Source organism: Gallus gallus, chromosome 1 (assembly GCF_016699485.2).
Source record: "Gallus gallus isolate bGalGal1 chromosome 1, bGalGal1.mat.broiler.GRCg7b, whole genome shotgun sequence".
Classification (NCBI taxonomy): Eukaryota; Metazoa; Chordata; class Aves; order Galliformes; family Phasianidae; genus Gallus; species Gallus gallus.
The window spans coordinates 170,498,563-170,520,072 of record NC_052532.1 but is presented as its reverse complement, the minus strand read 5'-3'; the positions used below and the strand labels follow the sequence as shown (position 1 = coordinate 170,520,072).

Sequence of the window (21,510 nt, the reverse complement as noted above, 5' to 3'; positions counted from 1 at the left end):
GACTGGAACAGAGGCACTTCACATGCCAACAAAGGCCATTGCCCAGGTTTTAAGCATTTGACATCTCTCTTCCCTTTAAGCTGTTTTTCAGATTTATTATAAAAAGCACAGCTTACCTCCTACTACATCCTAGCCTGACACCCAACTGTGTGTGGTTGTCTTTACGCTGTGCTGAAAACTTTGGTTAGGCAATACACTGTCAAAGTTAAAATCTAACGTTTCTCCATCCATAAGGTCATTACGAATAATCGACTCCATGTCACAGTCCAACCGTTCAATTAACATGTCATCTAAGTCACTGGGAAGCTTCTCCTGGTGGAGGGAAACAATTCCCACCCTTCCGTAGCCGTTGCAACTGTTAACAGGGGCATACGGGTTCATAGCATTCATCTGCATCTGGTGACTCATAGGCACTTGTAATGAAGTCTTCACTGTCGACAAGCGATTTAGACATGAAGTATGTGACATGGGGTTCACTGTGTGTGACAAGGCACGGCCATTAACTGCAGGTGTTGGCTGGTTATGTCCTTGGTGAGGACGGGCGTTAGGGTTCATCATTTTGTTGTGAGGTGGCTGATTGCCATAAGTTGGCATCACTGAATTAGTGACCATCAGTACACCTTGGCCCAGCGCCCTGCCACCAGCCTGGGAAACACCAGTGTCTACTGATGCCAAGATATCATTATGCGGAGGAGAATCAGAAGTCAGTAACTCCTTCAAAAGTCCTGCAGGACAGTTAAATTGGCTCATCGATCCATAGCTTGATTTACTGTCTTGGAGAGTCTGCATAGGAATTTGGGGCAAAGAGTTCATGCTAGCTTGAGCATACGTAAATTTCCTGTAGTCTGGATTTGGTGAACATATACTTGTTGTTGAAGATGCAAATGAGTAACCTGGTGTTTGCTGCATCAGGGCAGCAGATGACGACTGGGTTGATACAGTCATTGACGTATTAGGTGACAAAAGATTAAGGTTATCCAAAAGATTTTCCATGTTCTCTGAACTACTCATCTCTGAAAGGCTGGGTAGAGTAGAAGTCATTTTGGTGGCTGATGATGGGTATACCATGGAGTGCACATCCCCATCTCCAAGATCATCTTGCTCTGGCAAAATAGGAGAAAGTCTTCCACTAATTGTACTAGCATTAGAGCTAGTTCTAGGTCGAAATGTACTCCAGTTATCAAAGTCATCATTACTGTGAGAGCTGGGGCTTGCAGGCCACTTTGAGAACTGAGATCCAGGGCTGTCACCATTTCCCTCCTGACCAGATTGAAGAGATGCTTTTTTCTTGGCTGCTCTGCCTCTGCTTTTTGCAAACTTGCTGTTGTTATCCATGGATGCTGCTCGCCTCCTAGGAGACTTGCCACTCTTTCCTCCTTCAGGATTGAGCATCCACCAGGAACTCTTCCCTGTTCCCTCATTCTGCACTCTGATGAATTTGCTGTGCAGGGACAAGTTGTGACGGATCGAATTCTGAAAAACAAAATAAGGTGTAAGAACCTAGGTTGAATTTCTGATGGCATTCAAAGGGAGACCTCTTCTGATGTTACATTTGTAAGAATCTTTTCAGAAAAAAAAAAAAAAAATTCAGAACTGAATCCTTACAGCTTAGTTTCCAAATGCCGTATTCATACCTGTGGTTCCCAGCATAACATTCAGCTATATAAAAAGAGATGCTCAGCATGTTCAAGATTTAGGAAGCAAAATACATCAGAACATCAAAAAGCCCACTGAAGATCTCATTATCAGTTTCACTCTAATGAGTTGAACCTGATGGCTTTTAGGGATTTCCTTTATGCAAAGTTGAGAAATATTAGATCCTGTTTTACGGTCCTTATAATGGGATTTCATCATGCATTTCTCTAAACCCTACAAACATGCCAGCATGTGTATATTGTCACTGAACGTTAGTGAAGTTTAAATGACTTCTGTCAAATGCAAAAACACAAAGAAAACCAAGGATTAAGTTATTGTATATAAACATAAGTAAATGCCTAAGAAATCATAAGGGAGAAAGGAATGCAAACAGCACAGACAAACTTGCATTTAAAACTTTAGTCTTAAAACCATCTTTCTCTTTCAAAATCAACATTTTAATATGCAACATTGACTCATGCAATACCTGAGGGCACAAGATATCTTGTGCCAAGACTGACCAGGGGATACTGAAGCTTTTCATTATCTCCTCAGTCACCAGCTCTGCTTCATGAGAAAAAAAATTAAGAATCTAATCCTACAGTTTGACCTGTTAACAAGTGACTACCCTCTCTAATACTAAGTTGGTCTTCTTTCACCTCTGCTATCCTGAATGTCCTCCTGCGCACATCTAGTTTCTGAAAGCTTCTGCCAATGTGCACATCTTGCTTCATTCCCAATATATCCAGCTGATAGAAGAAAAGCATCAGCAGTCATAAGGAGCCATGTCAAGAAAAAAAAAAGTCATCTCGCGAGGCCTGTCTCAAATCAGAGATCAGAGGCTCAAATTTTCTGCTATAGCCATGGCACGGTGTGGATTGTGGAAGGCAATCGACCAAAGCAGGCCTGGCCACCTGCAGAGCCCAACAGGAATGGTTACTCTAGGGCTAATCTTCAGCAGATTAAGGCAGCAAGCAGTCCTGGACAAGACTGTTAACACCTTACAGACTGCAACACCCTGAGTATGTCCCCACAGGAGCACAGCCTCACACCAGATGGGTCACTAAGTGCTCCTGGACAGCAGAAGATGGAAGAAGACATCATCATGGTAGTTCGTGGTTCAGCAAGCACAACAGCAAGTCAAAACATCTGACTAACTTCAGAAGCCTTTCCAACCTCTCCTTCCCCTCCAGAGAACCATATTTAACAAATTATCCCAGTTAGATCAACACCAGCGACAATTTCAGCATTTCCTTATTCAATTTTGAAAGGAAGCCAATCTTTCTGATATTACCTAATTACAATAGGACTATATCTCTTCACTGCAGTAACTTTCCAATCAAAATCTCATCTCCTATCCAGTGACAGAGCCTTGAAATATCGTTTTCACCACATGCAGCCCCATAAAAATATCATCATCTGGAGTTCCCCTCTGCATAGCTTTAGGCCTGTGGCGCTCAGTGCCTTGCGGGGCTCAAGGCAAGCATCTGCCTTCCCCATGACCTGACATCGTAGTAACGCAGTGTTAGCATCGTGTCAGGATGGTAAGCCCAAAGATCTGTCTCTGGACCTGCCCGTGGCTGTGGTTGAAAGGGCCAAGGAGTGCTTGGAGCTGGCCCCACCAGCCCTTTGTTTTCACTGTAGGGCCAAAGCCGAATTAAAGGCTGACACAATTCCAGAGTTAGCAGTGTCGCAAGAAAGTTGTCCTGCACGTCTGTTGATTAAAAAACCTCCTGCACCAGTTCATTTTTTTTATTGTATTTTGTAAACATACCCAGTTGGCTTAGGCTGAGTGTTTACTATGAAAATAAGCATATAAGGCATACAAAACATCAGGCAGTGAAAATCTTCTGCTCATGCTCAACTCTCTCTTCTCTGCAAGAGAAGCGTTAAATATTTAAGAAATTACTGCTATTCCTTAGTCATCAAAAATGTTATAATCTGGTATTATTGCACTGAGGACATCTGAGGTCACTCTTTGAGTAACAGAGCTGTCTCCTAACACTGCCAACAATGAAAAAAAAATTTTCCTAACAGGAAAAGGTTTGCGGCCCAGAGCTTGTTACATAAATTCCTGTTTTTCACGCAGCCAGCAGGACATTAAAGAAGCTATGATTTACTAACTTGGAAAAAGTGTTGAAGAGGTAAATCTTGTGAAAATATGCACTGCTGTTAATGATGTTGTGTCTACAGATCTTTGCCAGACGCAAACATGACCTGATAAAAAAGTATAGTTTCAGCAGTGGAACTTGGCAGCCATAGGAGAGGCACCGCGAGCCACAGCCCCGCCGCCTCAGCGTGCTCTAAGATGCCTCGAACGGCAGCTTTTGGCAGGACTTTGAAGCAAAGCCTCCCAAAGCCCACCTGAAGGATACGCAAACCAATCGGCTACATCTCCAGCTGGGCTCCCAAGCACGACAATGAGTGCCAGGTCAGCCCAAAAGCATCTGCGTTGGAATTTTATCAAAACCACATCACGACTCCAGCCAGACTGCTGCCACCTGTGGGGTGCTTCCTGGGACTGAGTCTGCATGTTTGAGATTAAGTTCAGGAAGCCTGCTCCCATTTGGTCTCAAACTTCAGCATGTACTTCACATTTCAGCCATACTTGAGCAAAAAGACCCGGAGCTATGGATACACATATTGATGGTCCTTGCTGATGAAGAGACAAAATATTCAATACCAATATTTGCTGAATGCTACGTAATGAGCAACTACCAGCTAATAAAACTAATGAAGCCAAGAAAATGATTCATTTGAATCTACACACTTACATTATTCATCTACTTTTCTGTCATTTCTTGAAACTGAACCACACTGCAGCAAGAACACCCAGCTTGTTCTTCTTCAAAAAAACAAATAAATTCAAATGATTTACATTTGCTAACAATAAGTCTGAGACATTTAATTCCTGGATGCTTGCTGATCTTTAATACTGTATTGAAGCCCAATAGATACTCTTTAAACATGCAACTGAAAGTTAATCTGAATAACTGCTGAAAAAAAAAGTCTTACAATTGAAGTAGAGTTTTTTTTTGTTTGTTTTTTCCTAGTGAACTGTTTTGGTGTTTTACTGAAGAGAAACACCTGAAAACATAGTTGCTTTATTGAACTTAACAACAGCGTAGGCCTGTACTTGAAGAGAAGCCATACAGGTATCTTTCAGGCAAGACTGGCCATCTTTCTTCCACCCCATTCCTTGGAGCAGGTATGAGAGAGGAAAGTTGAGCTCCTGTATAACCTTACTGCAGACCTCTCCAACAGGCTCATTGCAGCCTTCTCCAGGATCAGACTGTGGAACTGAGAGTATTCTGAGAGCTGTGAGACTCAAGTGTTGGAAAAGCCTATGTGGGTCCCCTACTGGGACTCCTTCTGTCCCTGTTCAACTACAGTGCTGTCATAGCCACCTAAAAGGGAGAGAAAGGATTGGATGCAACAGCTGGTACTGAAAAACAAACAACAAAAAAAAGCAATCTCCTATTACAAATCTGCTACCAAGGTACACATGCCAATGGTGCTGCAATAAAGCACACTACAGCATCTTGGACAAGAGGTTCACCAGTATGGCAGTAAAGGTGAAGGACTTGGCCTCTGGAGACAGATACAGCTATAACAAAGTGGGAGGCAGTAAGGCAAGAGCAAGACAGGCTAAGCATGTCTATAAAAATTAACAGTCTTATGATTGCCCACGAATTTTTCATTCAGAGGTCATCTCAGCAGTCCACTACTTTTTATGCCAATTTATTCAAGGGGATGGTCTACAAGTGCTGTTAGTCAGTTGACACTGCCATCAAGAGAAATGGCTGTAAATATGGACAGAGGAACAGTATCTGACTGTAATTCTCAGATCTCTTCAAACAAAATCTAAACTGGATTTGGATGCGTGATTTAAAACTGTCTGTAAATGTGACACTTCAACACAGCTTTTGTCACGATCCTCTAAGATAACACTGATTCAGAAAGAAATAAAGAAAAGAAAACAAGATGAGACTTGAGATTGCCTTTTTATTTTAATGGAGAATTGAACAATATTTCAATAGGATGATGCTTTGTAAAAAAGTCAGGCTTAAGGACTGGTAGCAGTGAAGTTCATAGACTTATCAATTAATAACATCACTATGAGATGATGTAAGCTGGTGACTTCTGTGGAGAGGATACCAAAGCTAAAGGTTGGCAGGAGAGAAGGGAAGACACAGCATTTACATAGGCTGTTACAGAGCCTGTATCAGACCTGTCTCTCTAGGCTTGTGTACTAGAATTTTACCGTAGTTCCAGATGTTCAAATCACCCTCCTCTTGGAGCCTCAGACACTCTAAAAAGAAGTCATAAAAAAATCATAGAAAAGTATACACAAAGGACTGTTAGAAAGTCCATCATCATCCTTGCTCAAGTTTCCTTCAATACTAACAACCAGAGAGCAGCAAGAGCTACCTGTGTTAACTGGAACCACAGATCATCTGTTAAGGATAAGTTAGACTGCCTGGCAAAATCACAGAATCATAGAATGGTTTGGGTTGGAAGGGACCTTTAAGATCATCTAGTTCCAACCCCCCGCTACAGGTAGGGACACCTCCCTCTAGACCAGGTTGCTCAAAGCCCCATCCAGCCTGGCCTTGAATGCTTCCACAGCCTCGCTGAACAACCAGTTCCAGTGTCTCACAACCCTCACAGTAAAGAATTTCTTCCTAATACCTAGTCTAAATCTACCATCTTCCAGTTTAAAGCCATTTCCCCTTGTCCAGTTGCTGCATGCCCTTACAAAAAAATTCCTCCCCAGCTTTCCTGTAGGTCCCCATCAGGTACTGGAAGGCCTCTATGATATCTCCCCACAGCCTTCTCTTCTTCAGATTGAAGATCCCCAGCTGTCTCAGCCTGTCCAGTCCTCCGATCATCTTTGTGGCAAGTCTGATGAGAATAGTTATGCTGCCTGCACCTGCCTTCTGTGGTTTCCAAATAGCCTGCCAGGTTTGCAACGTGCAGGTTGAAGAGGCTAAGGAGGAAAGAGAATGTTGGTAACTCCAGATGTAGCAGGATTTCTTTAAGTACAACAGCCTGTTGTAAGGTAATCCTGTATGTCTGAACTAATGACTATAAAATACATGAAATTCAGTGCAGATGCTGCACATGGTGCTTGAGGTGGGCTCAAAGCTAGTGTTTGACACCCAAAAACGTTTGGTCAGCAGATAGCACACTTGTTCATAAAACAGCCTTAAACCATCTCTCTCGCTCAGGAGGGTTCCTGACTCCACAAATTCACCATCACCATCACCCAGCTGGCTGCAGCATAACAGGCTTCAACTGCTAATGAAACAGGTATCTTTGCCACCCAACTGCAGCACTCTTTCATTACAGCTCAGAAGCCCTCTCCACTGTCTGATAACAGCACGGACAGAAAGCATGTCACTTAGCCTCAGGTCAAAGAGTCATATTTAGAAGAGGCTGGCAATTTGCCACCTGCAGCTGCATGAAGGTGGAAAGGCAGGATTTCCTCCCAAACAGGTCATGCTTTTTTGGGTCCTTTGTTCTTAGGGGGATGCTTTTGTTTGACGCCGTTTTTGTCCTACACTGTTACATGGCTAAGAAGTTTCAGCTGGAAAAAGCGCAGAAACACTGCAAGGGACCTTGTACTGCATCTCTGTGTTTTTCATTACAGATGGTAGCATAGTGAGAGTCTTTCCCAGAACACCACCCACGAAACATCATCTCCAAACATGGAGATACTTTCTTGGATTGTTCCATTTGATGAGATTTCAGCAACCCTTTGTTCCCTGAGTGAATGAATGTGCAAGAATGTGGTAGACTGTATGTTATCACTGTATGACCACTACACATGCCTCTCCTGGACACAAGAAGTCTATTGTGCCCATGGTTCACTGGCAATAATGTAAGTCCTGCTCCTTCTGCAGTTAAGTCCACGGATTTATACCCTACTGCACTTCCTCTCCACAGCTGTCACAGGGCTGGCCATCCTCCAGGTTGCATCCTCTTGCCCCATAATGCACCCTCGACTGGAGGGGATTTCACAACCACTGGAGCTCTCTCCTCTGAAATATAACATGCAGTAACAGAAAATACACACACAGCTCTAGCTTTTGGCGTTTAAGGACTTGGCATGCTCACATGTCAGGACACATCTCTGCTGACATGTATTTGAAGAATTCCCAACCACTATAAAAAAGATACGTAATTAATCTTCATTCTAGGCAGACTCCTTTAAAGTACTTTTCCATGCCTGCAATTTGGACATTTCTAATAAAATCTTAGCACCTTCCTACTTTCTCTACAGGGGCATTTAGAAAAGATGAGCATAAAACTCAAGAACAATATAAAACATAAAATAAGCAGTATACATACAAGGCAAGCACACTCTTGAAGACTGTTCCACATGTGATGACACTCAATCAGAGCCTCTCATGACCACTCTTCTCTATCCTGTACCCTCTGTTCTATAAGTACTTTAGATCTATAACCACAGTACAGGCATGATGCAGTAGCAACACAGCACACACCAAATATGTAAACATTTGTTAGCATTTCAAAGCCAAGGAAACTAAGTGACACTGATTAGGAAAAACAACAGACGAAGATGCATATGAAAACTGTGAGATATTTAAAAGGAATTTGTCAAATGGAACTTCCTCTGTCTCTGGCAATATCCTCTAGGAAGCCAAGAGAGACAACAGGTTTGTCTAAAAGTTGCCCATTTCAGGGGTGAAAGTTGTGAAAGAAAGGCAATAGTATGAAGACAGATAGGTACCGGGATAAAACAAAAGTTGTGAAGTGTGGAAAATAGGGAAAGAGAAATATCAGATGAAAAAAATAATACAAAGTTAGCAGGGGTCACTATGTATTTGATGATCCGGACAAATCCTAACATTGCCATTGCAAAACTGAAGACTCCTTTAAAGCAATTTTCCATGCTAGCAATTCGGATGTTTCTAATAAAATGTTAATACCTTCCTACTTTCTCTACAGGGGCATTTAGAAAAGGTGAGCATAAAACCCAAGAACAATCCAAACAAAGACTGCTGTTACAACAGGCAGAAAAAGACGAGTGCTTGACAAAGAAAAAGACTCCTGTTTGTAGACAGATAATACTAGTTCTCCACAGATATGGAATGTAAATATATGTATATGCATATATGCTTCTGATGAAGAAGCAGCATTTTAAGGCCAGGTTGGATGGGGCCCTGGGCAGCCTGATCAAGTGGGTGGCAACCCTGCCCATGACAGGGGACTGGATGGGCTTTAAGGTCCCTTCCAGCCCAAGTCATTCTGTGACTCCATGATTCCTTACTTCATTAGTGATGTGCAAGGCCAAGACTGAAGCCTCACTGAATAGGAACACTTTGAAGTCAGTGTGCCCCAATAGCTGGGCTCCTTGCCTCTCTCTTAAAGCCTTCTCATACCTCTCCCCTCAGAACCAGTCTCTGCTGCAATCACATCTGTAATGCAAAGTAGCAAAGCAGGATCATATGCGCAACCTGTGTGCCTTGACATCAAGTCCGGGTGATAAAAGAGAAAAACTGATAAAGGATTCAATCAATCAACATGCTGATGTCAGGGATATGATCAATTCCTTCCAAAAGACAAAGTACAAAGTTCCAAAAAACAAATTTTGAGGAGTTCAGTAATTTGATCAAGAGAGGTAAGACAGAGAAGACCTGCAGATAACCTGTTGAGTGACATCACAGCCAAGATTAACGCTACTCAGCACCTCTAATGCGCACCCAAAGGGATTACAGTGATTAGAATTATCTGCAGTGCAATGAGCCATGAGGAAAGCCATTGTGATCCGTGGCAGACGGTATCCCCATTACAGTTAGTCACTGCAGGCTCTAATACAGCAACCACGGGATGCAAGCATTACAGTAGGGATAACAGTCTGAGGCAAAGCTGTTGCTGAGTACAGAGTACAAAGAGATTATTACACAGTAAACAAGAATCCCAATTATAAGCAAAGTTTATTAAAATAAATAAAACCATTTGGAGTAATGAAGTAGTAGTTCATCTACACAATGCCAGAATGACTAATAGCTTAAATTTTTATTCTGCAACTGCAGTAAAGAGAGACTGAGAGGTGTTTATTTTTTTTCAGCCAGTGGGAATAATTATGATCAGTAGGACAAAAAATGTTAATCACTCATTTCCTGTTTAACAGACAGCCTGCTTCACCTCTGCCACTCTCCACGGTTACACCCAATTCATCACAAAGACTACTGCGCTGTTTATAGAAAGTTTGCCCCTTTCCTCTTTTTAAATCTAAGCTGCCTTTTATTGACATTTGCTAGCTGTAATGATGAGGTACAAATGTGTATACGTGCTAAATATATCAATATTATCAGTATATCACGCCAGCAGATAATCTTAAGAGGAGCACTACAAAAACGTCATCACAAAGTAGCAGCACTAAGGAGAGAAATAGGTCAAAGTCTTGGTGAAACCACTGAGGTGAGAAACAACACAGTCCACAAATAGGGCTCAAATTTTGTACAGCCCTTTGTACATATTCACAGAAGTTCCAGGAAACGACAAGAAAAAGGGATATGATTGCTTCAAAAGCTATAAGAGGCTAAGTTAAAAAATTGGAAATATCCAAGCCTCTGCCTGAGGGTTAACATCAACTTTAAATGCTAGAAGTCCTGGATAATGACCAAATGGGGTGATTTGTCATTTGCCTATGTAAAGGTACAAGCAGACCTAACCCAAAGGTTTGGTTTCAGTTGGATGCTTTACCATGGAAGCACACATCCTCGTCTCTTCATCCTTGTGGATTAAGACTTTTTGCTTTCACAAAATCATCTGTAACCTAGAGTGCTGGAATGATTGCCATTAATTGATGTATTTACAAGTAATGGAAAGGCTTGAGGACTCACTTCACCTGCAACGCCTCCACTGCCTGATCAGAGACCTCTCCTTAAGGAGATAGAGAAGGAGCAACCACCAGTTTCTGGCCATGGATGCAGCGATGGAGCCCTGTGCACCTGCAGCTCTGTACCCACGACACCCACAAAGCACAAACTCATTTGGCAAGGGCAACAGAAAAGCGTTTGCTTGTTTTTTTCCAATAACGCCACTAAGCCTGTATGTATTTCTTACCTTGAGAAGCAAAACACCAAAGGGGATGTACAGTTGCAATAATGTAAAATTTGGGTTGACTTTGTAAAGATGGATGGATGTAAAGATGGAAAAAGAGAGAGAGAGAGAGAGAGAAATACATACTTTACATACTCGCACCGGTTTAGCAGAGGGAGTGTTTTCTTTTCTTCATCAAGCAAGCAAAGGAGCAAAATTCTCCGGACATGGGTGTCACTGAATACTGGTTTTTGAGAAACAAAGACTCAATGAAAGCAGCAAGCTTCCTTTGCAGCAGAGTTAGCTGTGCCCCACAGGAAATCCCTGGCTGAAGGAAACTGCAAGTCTTGTAAAAAGAAGGGTAAAGCCTCCCATTTACGGGCTGAATAATACCTTACACTGCATCTCACTGTGCATTTGGTCTTTACATTGGCTAAATGAAGTGCAATGATTGGCCATCAAAATTCAAGGGTAGCCCCCAAAACTGCTAAAAGGAAAATAAAATGGAGTCGATTGGTTTTATTTGTTTTCATTGCATCTTTAGAGATTCTTTACCTCACCTAGTGGAAAAAGTGCCGAATGTTTTACATTTGAAGGGGACAGTGTCAACTTAAGAAAACAACCCTTTGGATTTCACCTCATGTTGCTGATGTTGCTGTAGCAACCACGAGAAATGGAGGGAAGAAGACAGGGACATTTCTCTTCCCTTTGGTTTCTTTTGTACATGAGCACAGTCCAGTGTATTAAGTCATCATTTTGTCTATTTATTTTTCCTCTCGTCAATTCTCCCTGTAATCCATCTTGCTCATAAAAAGAAAATAAAGCATTATTTTCTTGTTAACAAAATACTAATAGAAAAAAATGGATTTGTAAGTTTTTATTAAAATAGCTGAAATGGCATTAGACTTAAGTTCCCTTTAACCTACTGCATCATCTCCAAATATGTAGCTATTGCCTTATGCCATCAATATTCATTCATTTCTCTGTGTTCTTTTTTTAATTCTTGTTCTTTGTTCCAAAGTTACAAGAAGCAAGTACTGATTTACAATTACTCCTTTTCATACATCCCCAAAAGACAGCACCAACACTAGGTATACACTACATATTATGTTTCTACACAGCTTCTTTGAACACGGTTTGCCTTGGTAGTTTTTCCTCACTAGAGAAGCATGCCAGACCACCAGCACAGTCTCTTCTGGAGAGCTGTTTCCAGTTCAAGCCTGGTCCCAGCATAGCAGATTTTATATAACATGATTTACTACTGCAGTGCTCACAGAAAGCATTAACCCAATTTCATTGTAGCCTTGAGCTATATTCCATGTGTACATTGCCCCTCTCCACTGTCTAGCCAGTTGTGGCCACCCCTTTTTCAAACAAGGTGTGGTCTAAACTTAAAGGCTTTTCAGTTTGTATTCTCTCACGGGGGTCTCAGGGCACAGCGGACTCATGGCGGGTGGTTGCAATGTTCATGCCAGCATCCTCTTCTTGAATACAGCTCTCTGTGATGTTCTCCAGACTGCAGCTTCAAGAAGCGCTGGTGCTCATCATTGGCTTTCATGACATCTGTTCAGCATTATAAAGCCATGATCACCCAATTTTGCAAAATGAGCAGCACCAACAATGAACAAAGTTACCCGTGGACGCACTCACAACCCACATTTCAGCAGGCTGTGGGAAGCAGAGCTCTGTTTCTCAGAGCAAGCTGGGCGCAGGGGGAGGAAATCTAAAGGAGAATTTCTTCCCTCACACCAGTTCTGGAAGCGTTCCTATTCCCTCACTACTGTAGGCTGTGCTCTGTACTTAACAGACCCTTATTAAATCAAAGGACTATTTACAATCTACATACTGGCAAGTCCACATTCCCATAGAATGTCATCTGGCAGCAGTGACTTAAACCATCAGCTCTGTATTTACTTGCCTCTCTCTCTCCCCAACTCTCAGAAGAGTAAAAAGGACAACAGAAAATTCTTTAAAGACAAGAATTAAACTAATAGAGTAAGTCCAAGAGTACATTAGCATTCATCATACTACCCAAATACACCTTTTTTTTTCTTTTCTTTTCTTTTTTAAGAAAAATATTACAATGAGGGCAATAAAAAGGAAGACAAGATACAAGAAAGCTTGAGGCCTTCTTTTAACTACACACCTATGAGAGAGATGCAGAATCATACTGAGCATAAACTAAGAGAGCAGAGTGGGACACTGTTATGCAGAAATGAGCTTTCTTATGCATTTTGGGTGCTGTTGTTTCTATTTTTTTTCCTGCTAACAAGGTTCAGCCAATCTCCCCTCCTACTGCATTTGATATATGCAAGGAGATCGGCCTCATCATGACTGCTCAGAGAAGATTTCACTCATTCTTCCATTGCTCCCAACAGAACAGAACCTAGCACAAGGAGGCTCTGGGCACACTGGGGACATGCAGGGGCAAAACAAGGAGTCCTGGGAAGGACACTGCCATCGTGTTCATGCCAGGCCAAATCAGGGAGAAACCACTGATTCTTCAGGATGGGAGGCAAAACAAAGACTGAGTGTACGAGAGTTTCTGCAAAAGCCTGTTGGTGCTTTCTGCAGAACACAGCCCTCATTTCATTAAAAAGGAAAAAGAAAAAAAAAGACTGCTCAGCCTTTCTTGTCCCTAAGAGATGCTAGGAAATCAACTGGAGGCTTGAGCTCAGAAGGTGGGACATCACAACCACACTCAGTTCAGAAAAAAAAAAAAAAACACTCCCATTCCCCTTCACTAATTCTCCCAGTTTCTAAAAGCTCTATCAGCTTTCTGATTAGGCTTCCTCCTTCTATAGGTCACAGTCTTGGCTGGCTGCAAATTTCACCACCACTGCTCCCACTCTTCCTCAATGGGAAGCCCACGGGTAACCGGGCAGATAGAGCCTGCCTGGCTCCTTATTCAAATTTAAAGACTGCAGCATCCCACTTCTCGATCACAAAGGCTGCCTTGGGCTACCCATCCCTTCCACGCCCTTGCCTCAAGACAGAGTGGAGAAGCTCTCCTCTAGATTTCCCCAGCATTGTGGTCAGAGTACAATGGAGACAAGTGACCAGAAGACTCCTGGGTTTTTAGGTTTAGTTCTCCTTCTTAGAGATGCTCAGAGGTAGAGGCAACATAGACTCCAGAGATGCACAAGCATTATTCTGAGAGTGTTTGTTTGTTAGGTCAGAATGGGGCACTCGACAAAAACTTGCATCAGATTAAAAATAGCAGAATTGTCAGCAGTAGGAGCTGTCATTTGCAATACCTACCAAGACACAGGAAGTTAGTTATTCTGTGGATCACAGAAGGGTCTTTTTAAAAGCAAGGATGAAACAGAAAAAAAAGAAAAAAGAAAAAAAAAAAAAACCATGCATGTTTATCGAAGCTTTTTTTCCGATATTATATATCTAGCCAAGTTTGCTCATGAAGTTGTATAATAATTTGTCATTGATGCATCAGTGGATTTATGTCCAGATTCATCAAACCACTGACAAATTCCAGCAGGCACTGCAGCCCTTACTGCTCTTTTATTTTTGGATTACTTTCAGTTTTGAAGATCTTACAGGGAATGCTTCCACATTTTCATTTTGTTTTAAAAAGAAACTCACTTCACGCCCGTGGAAGATCAGGCATTTTCAAGTATTTTGTTTGTTGATTATTCATATAGGCATAAATTACGCACAGCATTTGGCAGGCCACACTCTTCTCTGTTAAAAAGTTTGTTTTCTTTTGCAGTTACTGTTTAGATGTTGGTCATAACATGCTTCAGGTTGTTTTGAACAGCAAAGAGGAAACAAGCAGTATTTTTACTTATATCACACACTATCAACATTAAATGCCTACGCAGCAATACACTGCCTATTCAGTATTTCCAGCTTTCTTCCTGTCCACTGCTAACCTAAAACAGCAAGAAGATAATCCATAACTTTTTACAGCTTTTCAACCTGTAAACACAGCTATGATTGGCTTGCAAACCTGGCCAGAGCAAAGCACAAAGAAAAAGGAGTAAGGGACAGGATGTATAAATGGAGAAGAATCGAAAGTAACTGTATTTGCTGGAGGTTGATTTATAAAATTAAAGGAAAAAATCAACAAAACTCTTTTAGAGGCAGCTCCTAAACACAGGCAGTGCCGGTAGCAGGAAGAAGCAGAGACCAGGCACAGCACTGTTGGCCCATGTTCATCCCAACACTAAGGCAGAAAGTTAGAAAAGAGACTTTGAACTCCATGCCATCCCCACTGCTCATCTGGTCTCATCCTTGCTGCTATCCCACTGCAACTCCTAGGCACGTGCTCTCGGGATTCCCAAAATGAGAAATGTTCTAGAAGTCACGCCAATCCATAAAAAACTATCATCTCAGCTGCAAAGCAGAATTTTCAGAACTGCTTTTCAGGAATTTCTCAGGGATCTTTAATAGGGTTAAGTTGGATGCTATTTTTCAAGCTTTGAGTTCCCAGGGAGCAGGATTTCTGTCTGCATCCCCCTTGAAAGAAATATGACTATTTCACTGTGTATTCCTTTTGGCCATCTTGGAAAAATATATTTTCAAAATGTAAGAGCTTGAGTCTTGACATAACATTTTAATGCTTGAAGTCCTCCAAAAATACAGGCTCAGATAACTAGTGTTTTCTGTTCTCAGTGGGCAGTAAAGTAAGTAAAAGTGCAAATACAATTGAAAGGAAGAATACACGTATGCATCTAGAGAAGAGGAGGCTCAGGGGAGACCTTAGTGCTCTCTATAACTACCTGAAGGGAGGTTGTAGTGAGCTGGGGGTCAGCCTCTTCTCTCGTGTGACTAGTGATAGAACTAGAGGGAATGGCTTCAAGCTGCACCAGGGGAGGTTCAGGCTGGACGTTAGGAAATACTACTTCTCTGAAAGGGTGGTCAGGTACTGGAATGGGCTGCCCAGAGAGGTGGTGGAGTCACTGACCGTGGAGGTGTTCAAGGAACATTTGGACATTGCATTGAGGGACGTGGTTTAATGAGAACGAGAACTATTGGTGATAGGTAGATGGTTGGACTGGGTGATCCTGTGGGTCTTTTCCAACCTTGGTGATTCTATGATTCTATGATTCTATGTCTGTAAATCCAAAGAGTTTGTGGATGTTTCCTAGCTGTAAACCAAAAAAGTTGCTATGTCAGCCCTTGAAGCACAGCAACTGGAGATTGGGCTGAGCTAAATCATTACCAACTGGACAATAATAGTTAAGGCAAATGTGGTTTTCTTAAAGATAGGACCATGTGCATCAACCCACTAGATTTTCTTTTTCTCATCTCCTGCCATCAGTTGTGCATACACCAGGCTTGACATCAGCCATCACCATCCTCCCTTTTTGTGTTAATTTAAATTTAATCAGGCCAGCTTGACAAAGCTACATCAAAGGAGTCACACCAATAAAGCAGTACTGTAAGGAAGCCTCTGCCTGACAAAGTTGGTATCTGAAGCATTAAAATGGTAGTGGTAGAAGTTGAGAGTAAACGTAAATAATTGCCGTTCATCTGCTTTTACACTTGAGCAATATTGAATGTATAAGTGCTAGGCCTTAAGTAACAATAGGAATGCTTATCTACCCTATTCCTCCTTCCTTTCCTCTTCCCCCATTCACTACTCCCTCACTGAAATAAAAACAAAATTGGTGAAGATAACAACAGAAGAAGAGTCCTGACCTCAGCATGTACAAGACAGTCATTGTTTGCTGCAAGCTCAAGTTTGTATCCCTTAAAATGACTACAGTTAACAACTGTTTTGATTTAACTCAACGTTCCTCATTTATCCAGTCAGGGGAGAGAGCTGAAGGAAAGATCATTGCTTCCAAGACGGGCTCTGCAAAAAAGGTGCTTCCAAAACTCACCTTTAGAGCAGTGAGTGAAGGATCTCAACCTCATACCTTGAAGATATCTATTCACCAATTCCTATGTTAAGAGAGATTAGCACCCCCTTATACACTCTTCTAATGAAATTGTCAACGGATCAGCAGATTTCAGGAGCTATTTCCTAAAAACTCATAGTAAGTGTCAGGCTTAAATAATGGAAACTGGCAAAAGGGATGTGGGCTCAATCCTCCTTTTTCCTTCTCCGTAAATTACACAAGGACCCCTGCTCCACTCCTCCGCCGCTGCCTACTTCCTTCAAAGAGGGGCATCTTTGGGACATCTGATAAGGAAGCTTAGAGTTATCTTGCCCAAAGCCTGCTTAAAAAACAGCCAACCCCCCCCTCCCTGCCTGCACATACATTCAACTCATTTGACTGATTTTCCAAAGAGAGGAGCAGCTGAATAATTTTGGCAACAAAAATATAAATCTCCTTGCTCTGTATCTTTAAAACAATAACAAAGTGCTATTTTAAACAGAGTGAATGAAACCTTTAGCAAATCTCACCTATTTCAGTCTTTTTTTTTTTTTTCTGTTAAATACTGAAATGTGAAAAAAAAAAAAAAAAAGAATGAGCATGACCAACCAAAGAATCAAGAGGTACATACACACCTAAGGAGAATTGTAGAGTCTCTAATGCATACAAATTCCCCAGTGGCAGCAGTTTTTACATGGTACAGCTGGCTAATAGAAACCACAGAAACATGTTTAAAGTATGCTTAAGGCCCTTTTACCTTAAGAAAGAAAGCAGCAGTGACAATGTGTTTGCCTCCTGGCACAGTTAGGGGCACACCGCAGCCTTTAATGCTAGCAGCCTCCGTGACTTTTGTGACTTTTCTTCACTGTCACACAGGCTGCCCACCGTTTTTACATCTCAAACAGCCTCAACCTTACAGGATTCTTTTTTTTTTTTTTTAATCAAGTCTAACACATCTTTTTTACAGTAGTTGTTTTCAGCTTGGAGCCCAACAGACACTTGATGCCCCTAAAATGCTTTTAAAAGCCTTCAGAAGGTAGGCTCAGTTGTATGTCCTCTCTACAAATACACTGGAGTTCCTGTAATCCAGTTCCACCAGAAGAAAATAAGACAATTTTAAGCTGCTGATCCTAGAAACAGAGCAAGAACCACCCCAAAATAAACCCAGCCCCCAGACTTAGTCAAAAGACTGATTTAGAGGATAAGCCCAAAGCAGATTAACACTAGTAAAATGTCAAAGTACACTCAAACAGCAACAGCTTCTTGACAAACAGTGAAGGGCAATAAAAAACAGAACATGTAAGAAACCAGCTCTGCAGAGAACAGCTCCCAGTTGTGCAGCATATGCTTGAAGGGAAGCCCTCTCAGACCGCGTTCTGGCACCTGGTTAGCTCACCTCACTGAGCTCCAAGCCAGAATGGCGGCCAACCCAGCTAACGTCAGAGTAAGCTAACCCTCTGAGAAGAGAGCCACGTTGTCCAAGGATGAAGGCAGCATTATCATTCTTCCATTCTTCTTCAAGGAACAGGAACAAGGAGAGGCAGACGCATCAGCTGCCTCCTTTCATTTCTGCCACAGAGAGCAAGAAGCTTTTGGAGTCGTTCCTATGGAGGGATTCCCAGGTCCTCATATGCAAGGGACAAACAAGAGCAAGTCCCTGGTTAGAAAGCTCTGCTGGCTTGTGGTCATCCTTCCCACTCCATATGCTCTGGTGTTTATATAAACATTGCATGACAGTCACTGACAAACATCACCTTTTGCCACCTTGGCCTACCATTCCTTGTGCACCAACGATGCGTTCACCACCATTTCACAGATATACCACCAACACCACATCTTAAAGAGACTTTCCATACTCCACCACTACAAATGCACTCTGGCAGGTAACTAATTGCAATTATGGCAGTAGTTGCCTGGGATGCGATCGGAGGTGGTACGTTTTATATCCATATGTTGGCCTGAACACCAAACCCATTGTCTTGGATGCCCCTATGGCAGAGGAGATTGGCAGCAAGAAAGAGAAGCATGGGAAGACAGGGCACATAACTGCTCTTGCCCTCCTCAATTTAAAACAAGACAGCAGCAAGGAAGTAATTAAACAGGAGTGAAAAGGCATTGGAGTAACCCACACTAGCAGCACTAGCAGAGAAGGATTTAAAGAACGTGACTCATGTTGTACAACAGTTTCATCACAGCTGCTCTATGAGCCACAGCAGAGAGCAGCAGTTTGCAGCATTCAGCATGACATCACTGCAGGGTTTGATTGCACAAAGCTGAGCCAAGCAGGCCAGGGCAGGAGGCAAAGATTATCCAAGAAGCCTGTGAGGAAAATCCCAGGTAAACTGAGTTACAAAAGCTTAAACTGGAAACGTGACTGCAGCACTGGAGTCAACATTGCTGATCTTGAACAAGTTTTGCAGCTCTGAAGGCCTGTCTCATGATACCAGAAGACCTCCTCTGCCTGACATTCACACAGTGATGCTGAGGAACAAGCGTCAGCTGCTGAATCAGGCCACACTTCCCTGAACACTTGGGCTCCTCCAGGTCAGTAACATGCCAGGCAGGAGTACTCCAGCTTATAGACTGGTAGGAGGGGAGGCTGCTACTCACAAGTTAAGCTTTTGCTAATTCAAATTAAATCAGGAACCTGCAGTCTGAGCTTCTGCAGCTTCAAAATAGAAAAGTAGCTCCTTCAAATGGGCAACCAGAGAGCATCTCAGTGAGAGCTCCACCTGGACAGAATCTCCATTCCCAAGCATTGCCCATGAAGAAACGTGGCCAGTATGACTACTGATGCCCCGTGCACAAGGCACTCCTCCACACCTCAGCTGCCATCCACTGAGTCTGCCAAATTCCGGACTCAAACCTGTGTCTGATCAAAATTTTCCTCTTCCCCTTCCTCCTCCTGTCCCACCCCAAGTTTACTTTATTTCCGCTGGAATGACGATGTCTCCAGCACCCAGACTGAACACAGGTGTTTTGTCCAACAAAGAAACTAATTCTCCTACACTGATTCCCAGTAGCAAGAGCTGCCAGCAAGCAGCTTTCAGTGATTTACCATGTCCATTAGGGACAAAACTTCAACTACTCGAGGCACACTTTATCATTTATTTCTCTCATTCCAATACTCATTTGTCTATTAAGGGCATTCCAATGCTGCAATTAACATCTGCTTCCACTCTACGAAGATCTGCACTGCTTTCATGTGATTTTTCCTTCATCTAAATTTTAGTACTACATCCTTCAATCTTTATTTATTTATTTATTTATTGGAAGGTAAGTTTGTTATTCATCCTAGAAACCCCACAATAAAAAGCAGCAAAAGTGGTATAAAAAGTCCTTAAGAAGACTGAAAACAGTAATGAGGACTGCGGGCTGTGCACACAGGAGGCTGAAACCCTCACTTGTAATTTGGCTGTTGACTTTCCAACTAACTTTGAACAAGCCTAGCAGCACAATAACAAACAGCAAGGAAAAATAACTTTCACTCCAACATACATCTCTCCCAGGTGAGTTGAGACACTGCAATACGAGGTGCCCTGCCCTACCCTCAACGACACTGCTAGCAGGCACTCCTACTTGCCTACTTGCCTGTGGAAAGGCAGAAGAGGAGGGATACGAAATGGTGCTTGGCCCCCTTGTCAGACATTCAGAAAACACTATTTTATCCAACGCAGAGGAGGAAGCAAACAAGCTCTGTAAGCCCCATCCCTCAGCCACAGCCCGACACACGTACTTGCACACGCATTTCCTCCGGCTTCAAGAAAACAATGAAGTGTGGGGAGGCCGGCTCTTATATAAAGTACGTACCGACTATGTATAAAATTAGGAAAGCAGCTGCTTCAAAAGCTCAGTCACCCTTTTATCATCAACAGGGCTTTAATTAGTACCCATCTGCTTCCTGTTTTATACTACAGAGCTAACTTTCACCTGCTTCAGCAAAACACCCCTTCCCCCAAATGCAAGTACACACACACACACACACCAAGTTAGCAAACACCATTACACTTAAGCAATGAACATCAGGAAGTCTCATTCCAAGTATGTGGGCTATTTATTTGCTTTTTTAGAGAATGAAGCTTTGACACTGTTGTGCAATTTCACAGCGTACACCTTCAAACCACACACATGGTTGCATGAATGCAATGGCACCCAGGGATCCCAAATGGGGATGGGCTCCGTATCACTCAGAGCCTGCCCAGAGAACTCCCAAGTCAGGTCTGGGTTTTTCTTAACGTCCGTCACACACATGAAAGGATTTATGAATAAACAATGGCGAGGCTGATAGTTAAGAATGGATTCAAACTCACCCCATTGTTTGAAGGGAAGAAATAACACACGGAGAGAAAAAAAAAAGTATTACTTAGGGAGGAAATAGCTTCACCTTTGAATTTCCTGACATTTTTCCTCCCACGCTTTTCCCCTTCACACATCATTTATTTATTTATTTTCCACACAGGAGACAAGTGAAAGTTAAGGACAGCAGCACAGCTACGTGCTGTCAGCCCTGCCTACCTCTCCGGCACGGACTCACTCAAGCTTGAAAGTTTGCCAGGCACGTGGTATCTCCAGAGAGCAAAACAACAGCAAGCAAAGCACCGGCAGAAAGAATTGCCTGGTGATGGCCAAACAAGAAGCACTGCTTGCACGCTCCTAGGCCCAGTTACGGGAATGGGAAGAGGGGTTAAGCACCTAAAGGGATGGTATTTGCAAGTGTTGTACGCAGATTTTGACGGTATGTGAAGTTTTGTCAAAGCTGCCACTGCAGAAAGGAGCTTTCCTTAGCACACCTTTAGCAGCAGCCACCACCACCAGTACTTCTTATGCCAAAGTAAACCTGGCAAGCAAGCAAGCATTCTACTCAGGCTACAGCTTTGGAGTGGGAAGAGAGTATTTTCTCCTTATGGTTAACAACACAATCTGCTGCAGCTTTCCCAGATGTATGAAGCTGATCAAA

The 21,510-nt window shown here is 42.5% G+C and overlaps 1 protein-coding gene across 1 annotated transcript in view; it reads right to left on the bottom strand.

The window, feature by feature from the left end:
- FOXO1 (forkhead box O1) overlaps positions 1-21,510 on the bottom strand; it is a 63,942-nt gene that overhangs the window by 4,420 nt on the left and 38,012 nt on the right. The window contains exon 2 of the mRNA NM_204328.2: positions 117-1,473. Coding sequence (NP_989659.2) covers positions 130-1,473 — 1,344 coding nt within the window. The 3' untranslated portion in view covers positions 117-129. The remainder of the gene's footprint in view (positions 1-116; positions 1,474-21,510) is intronic.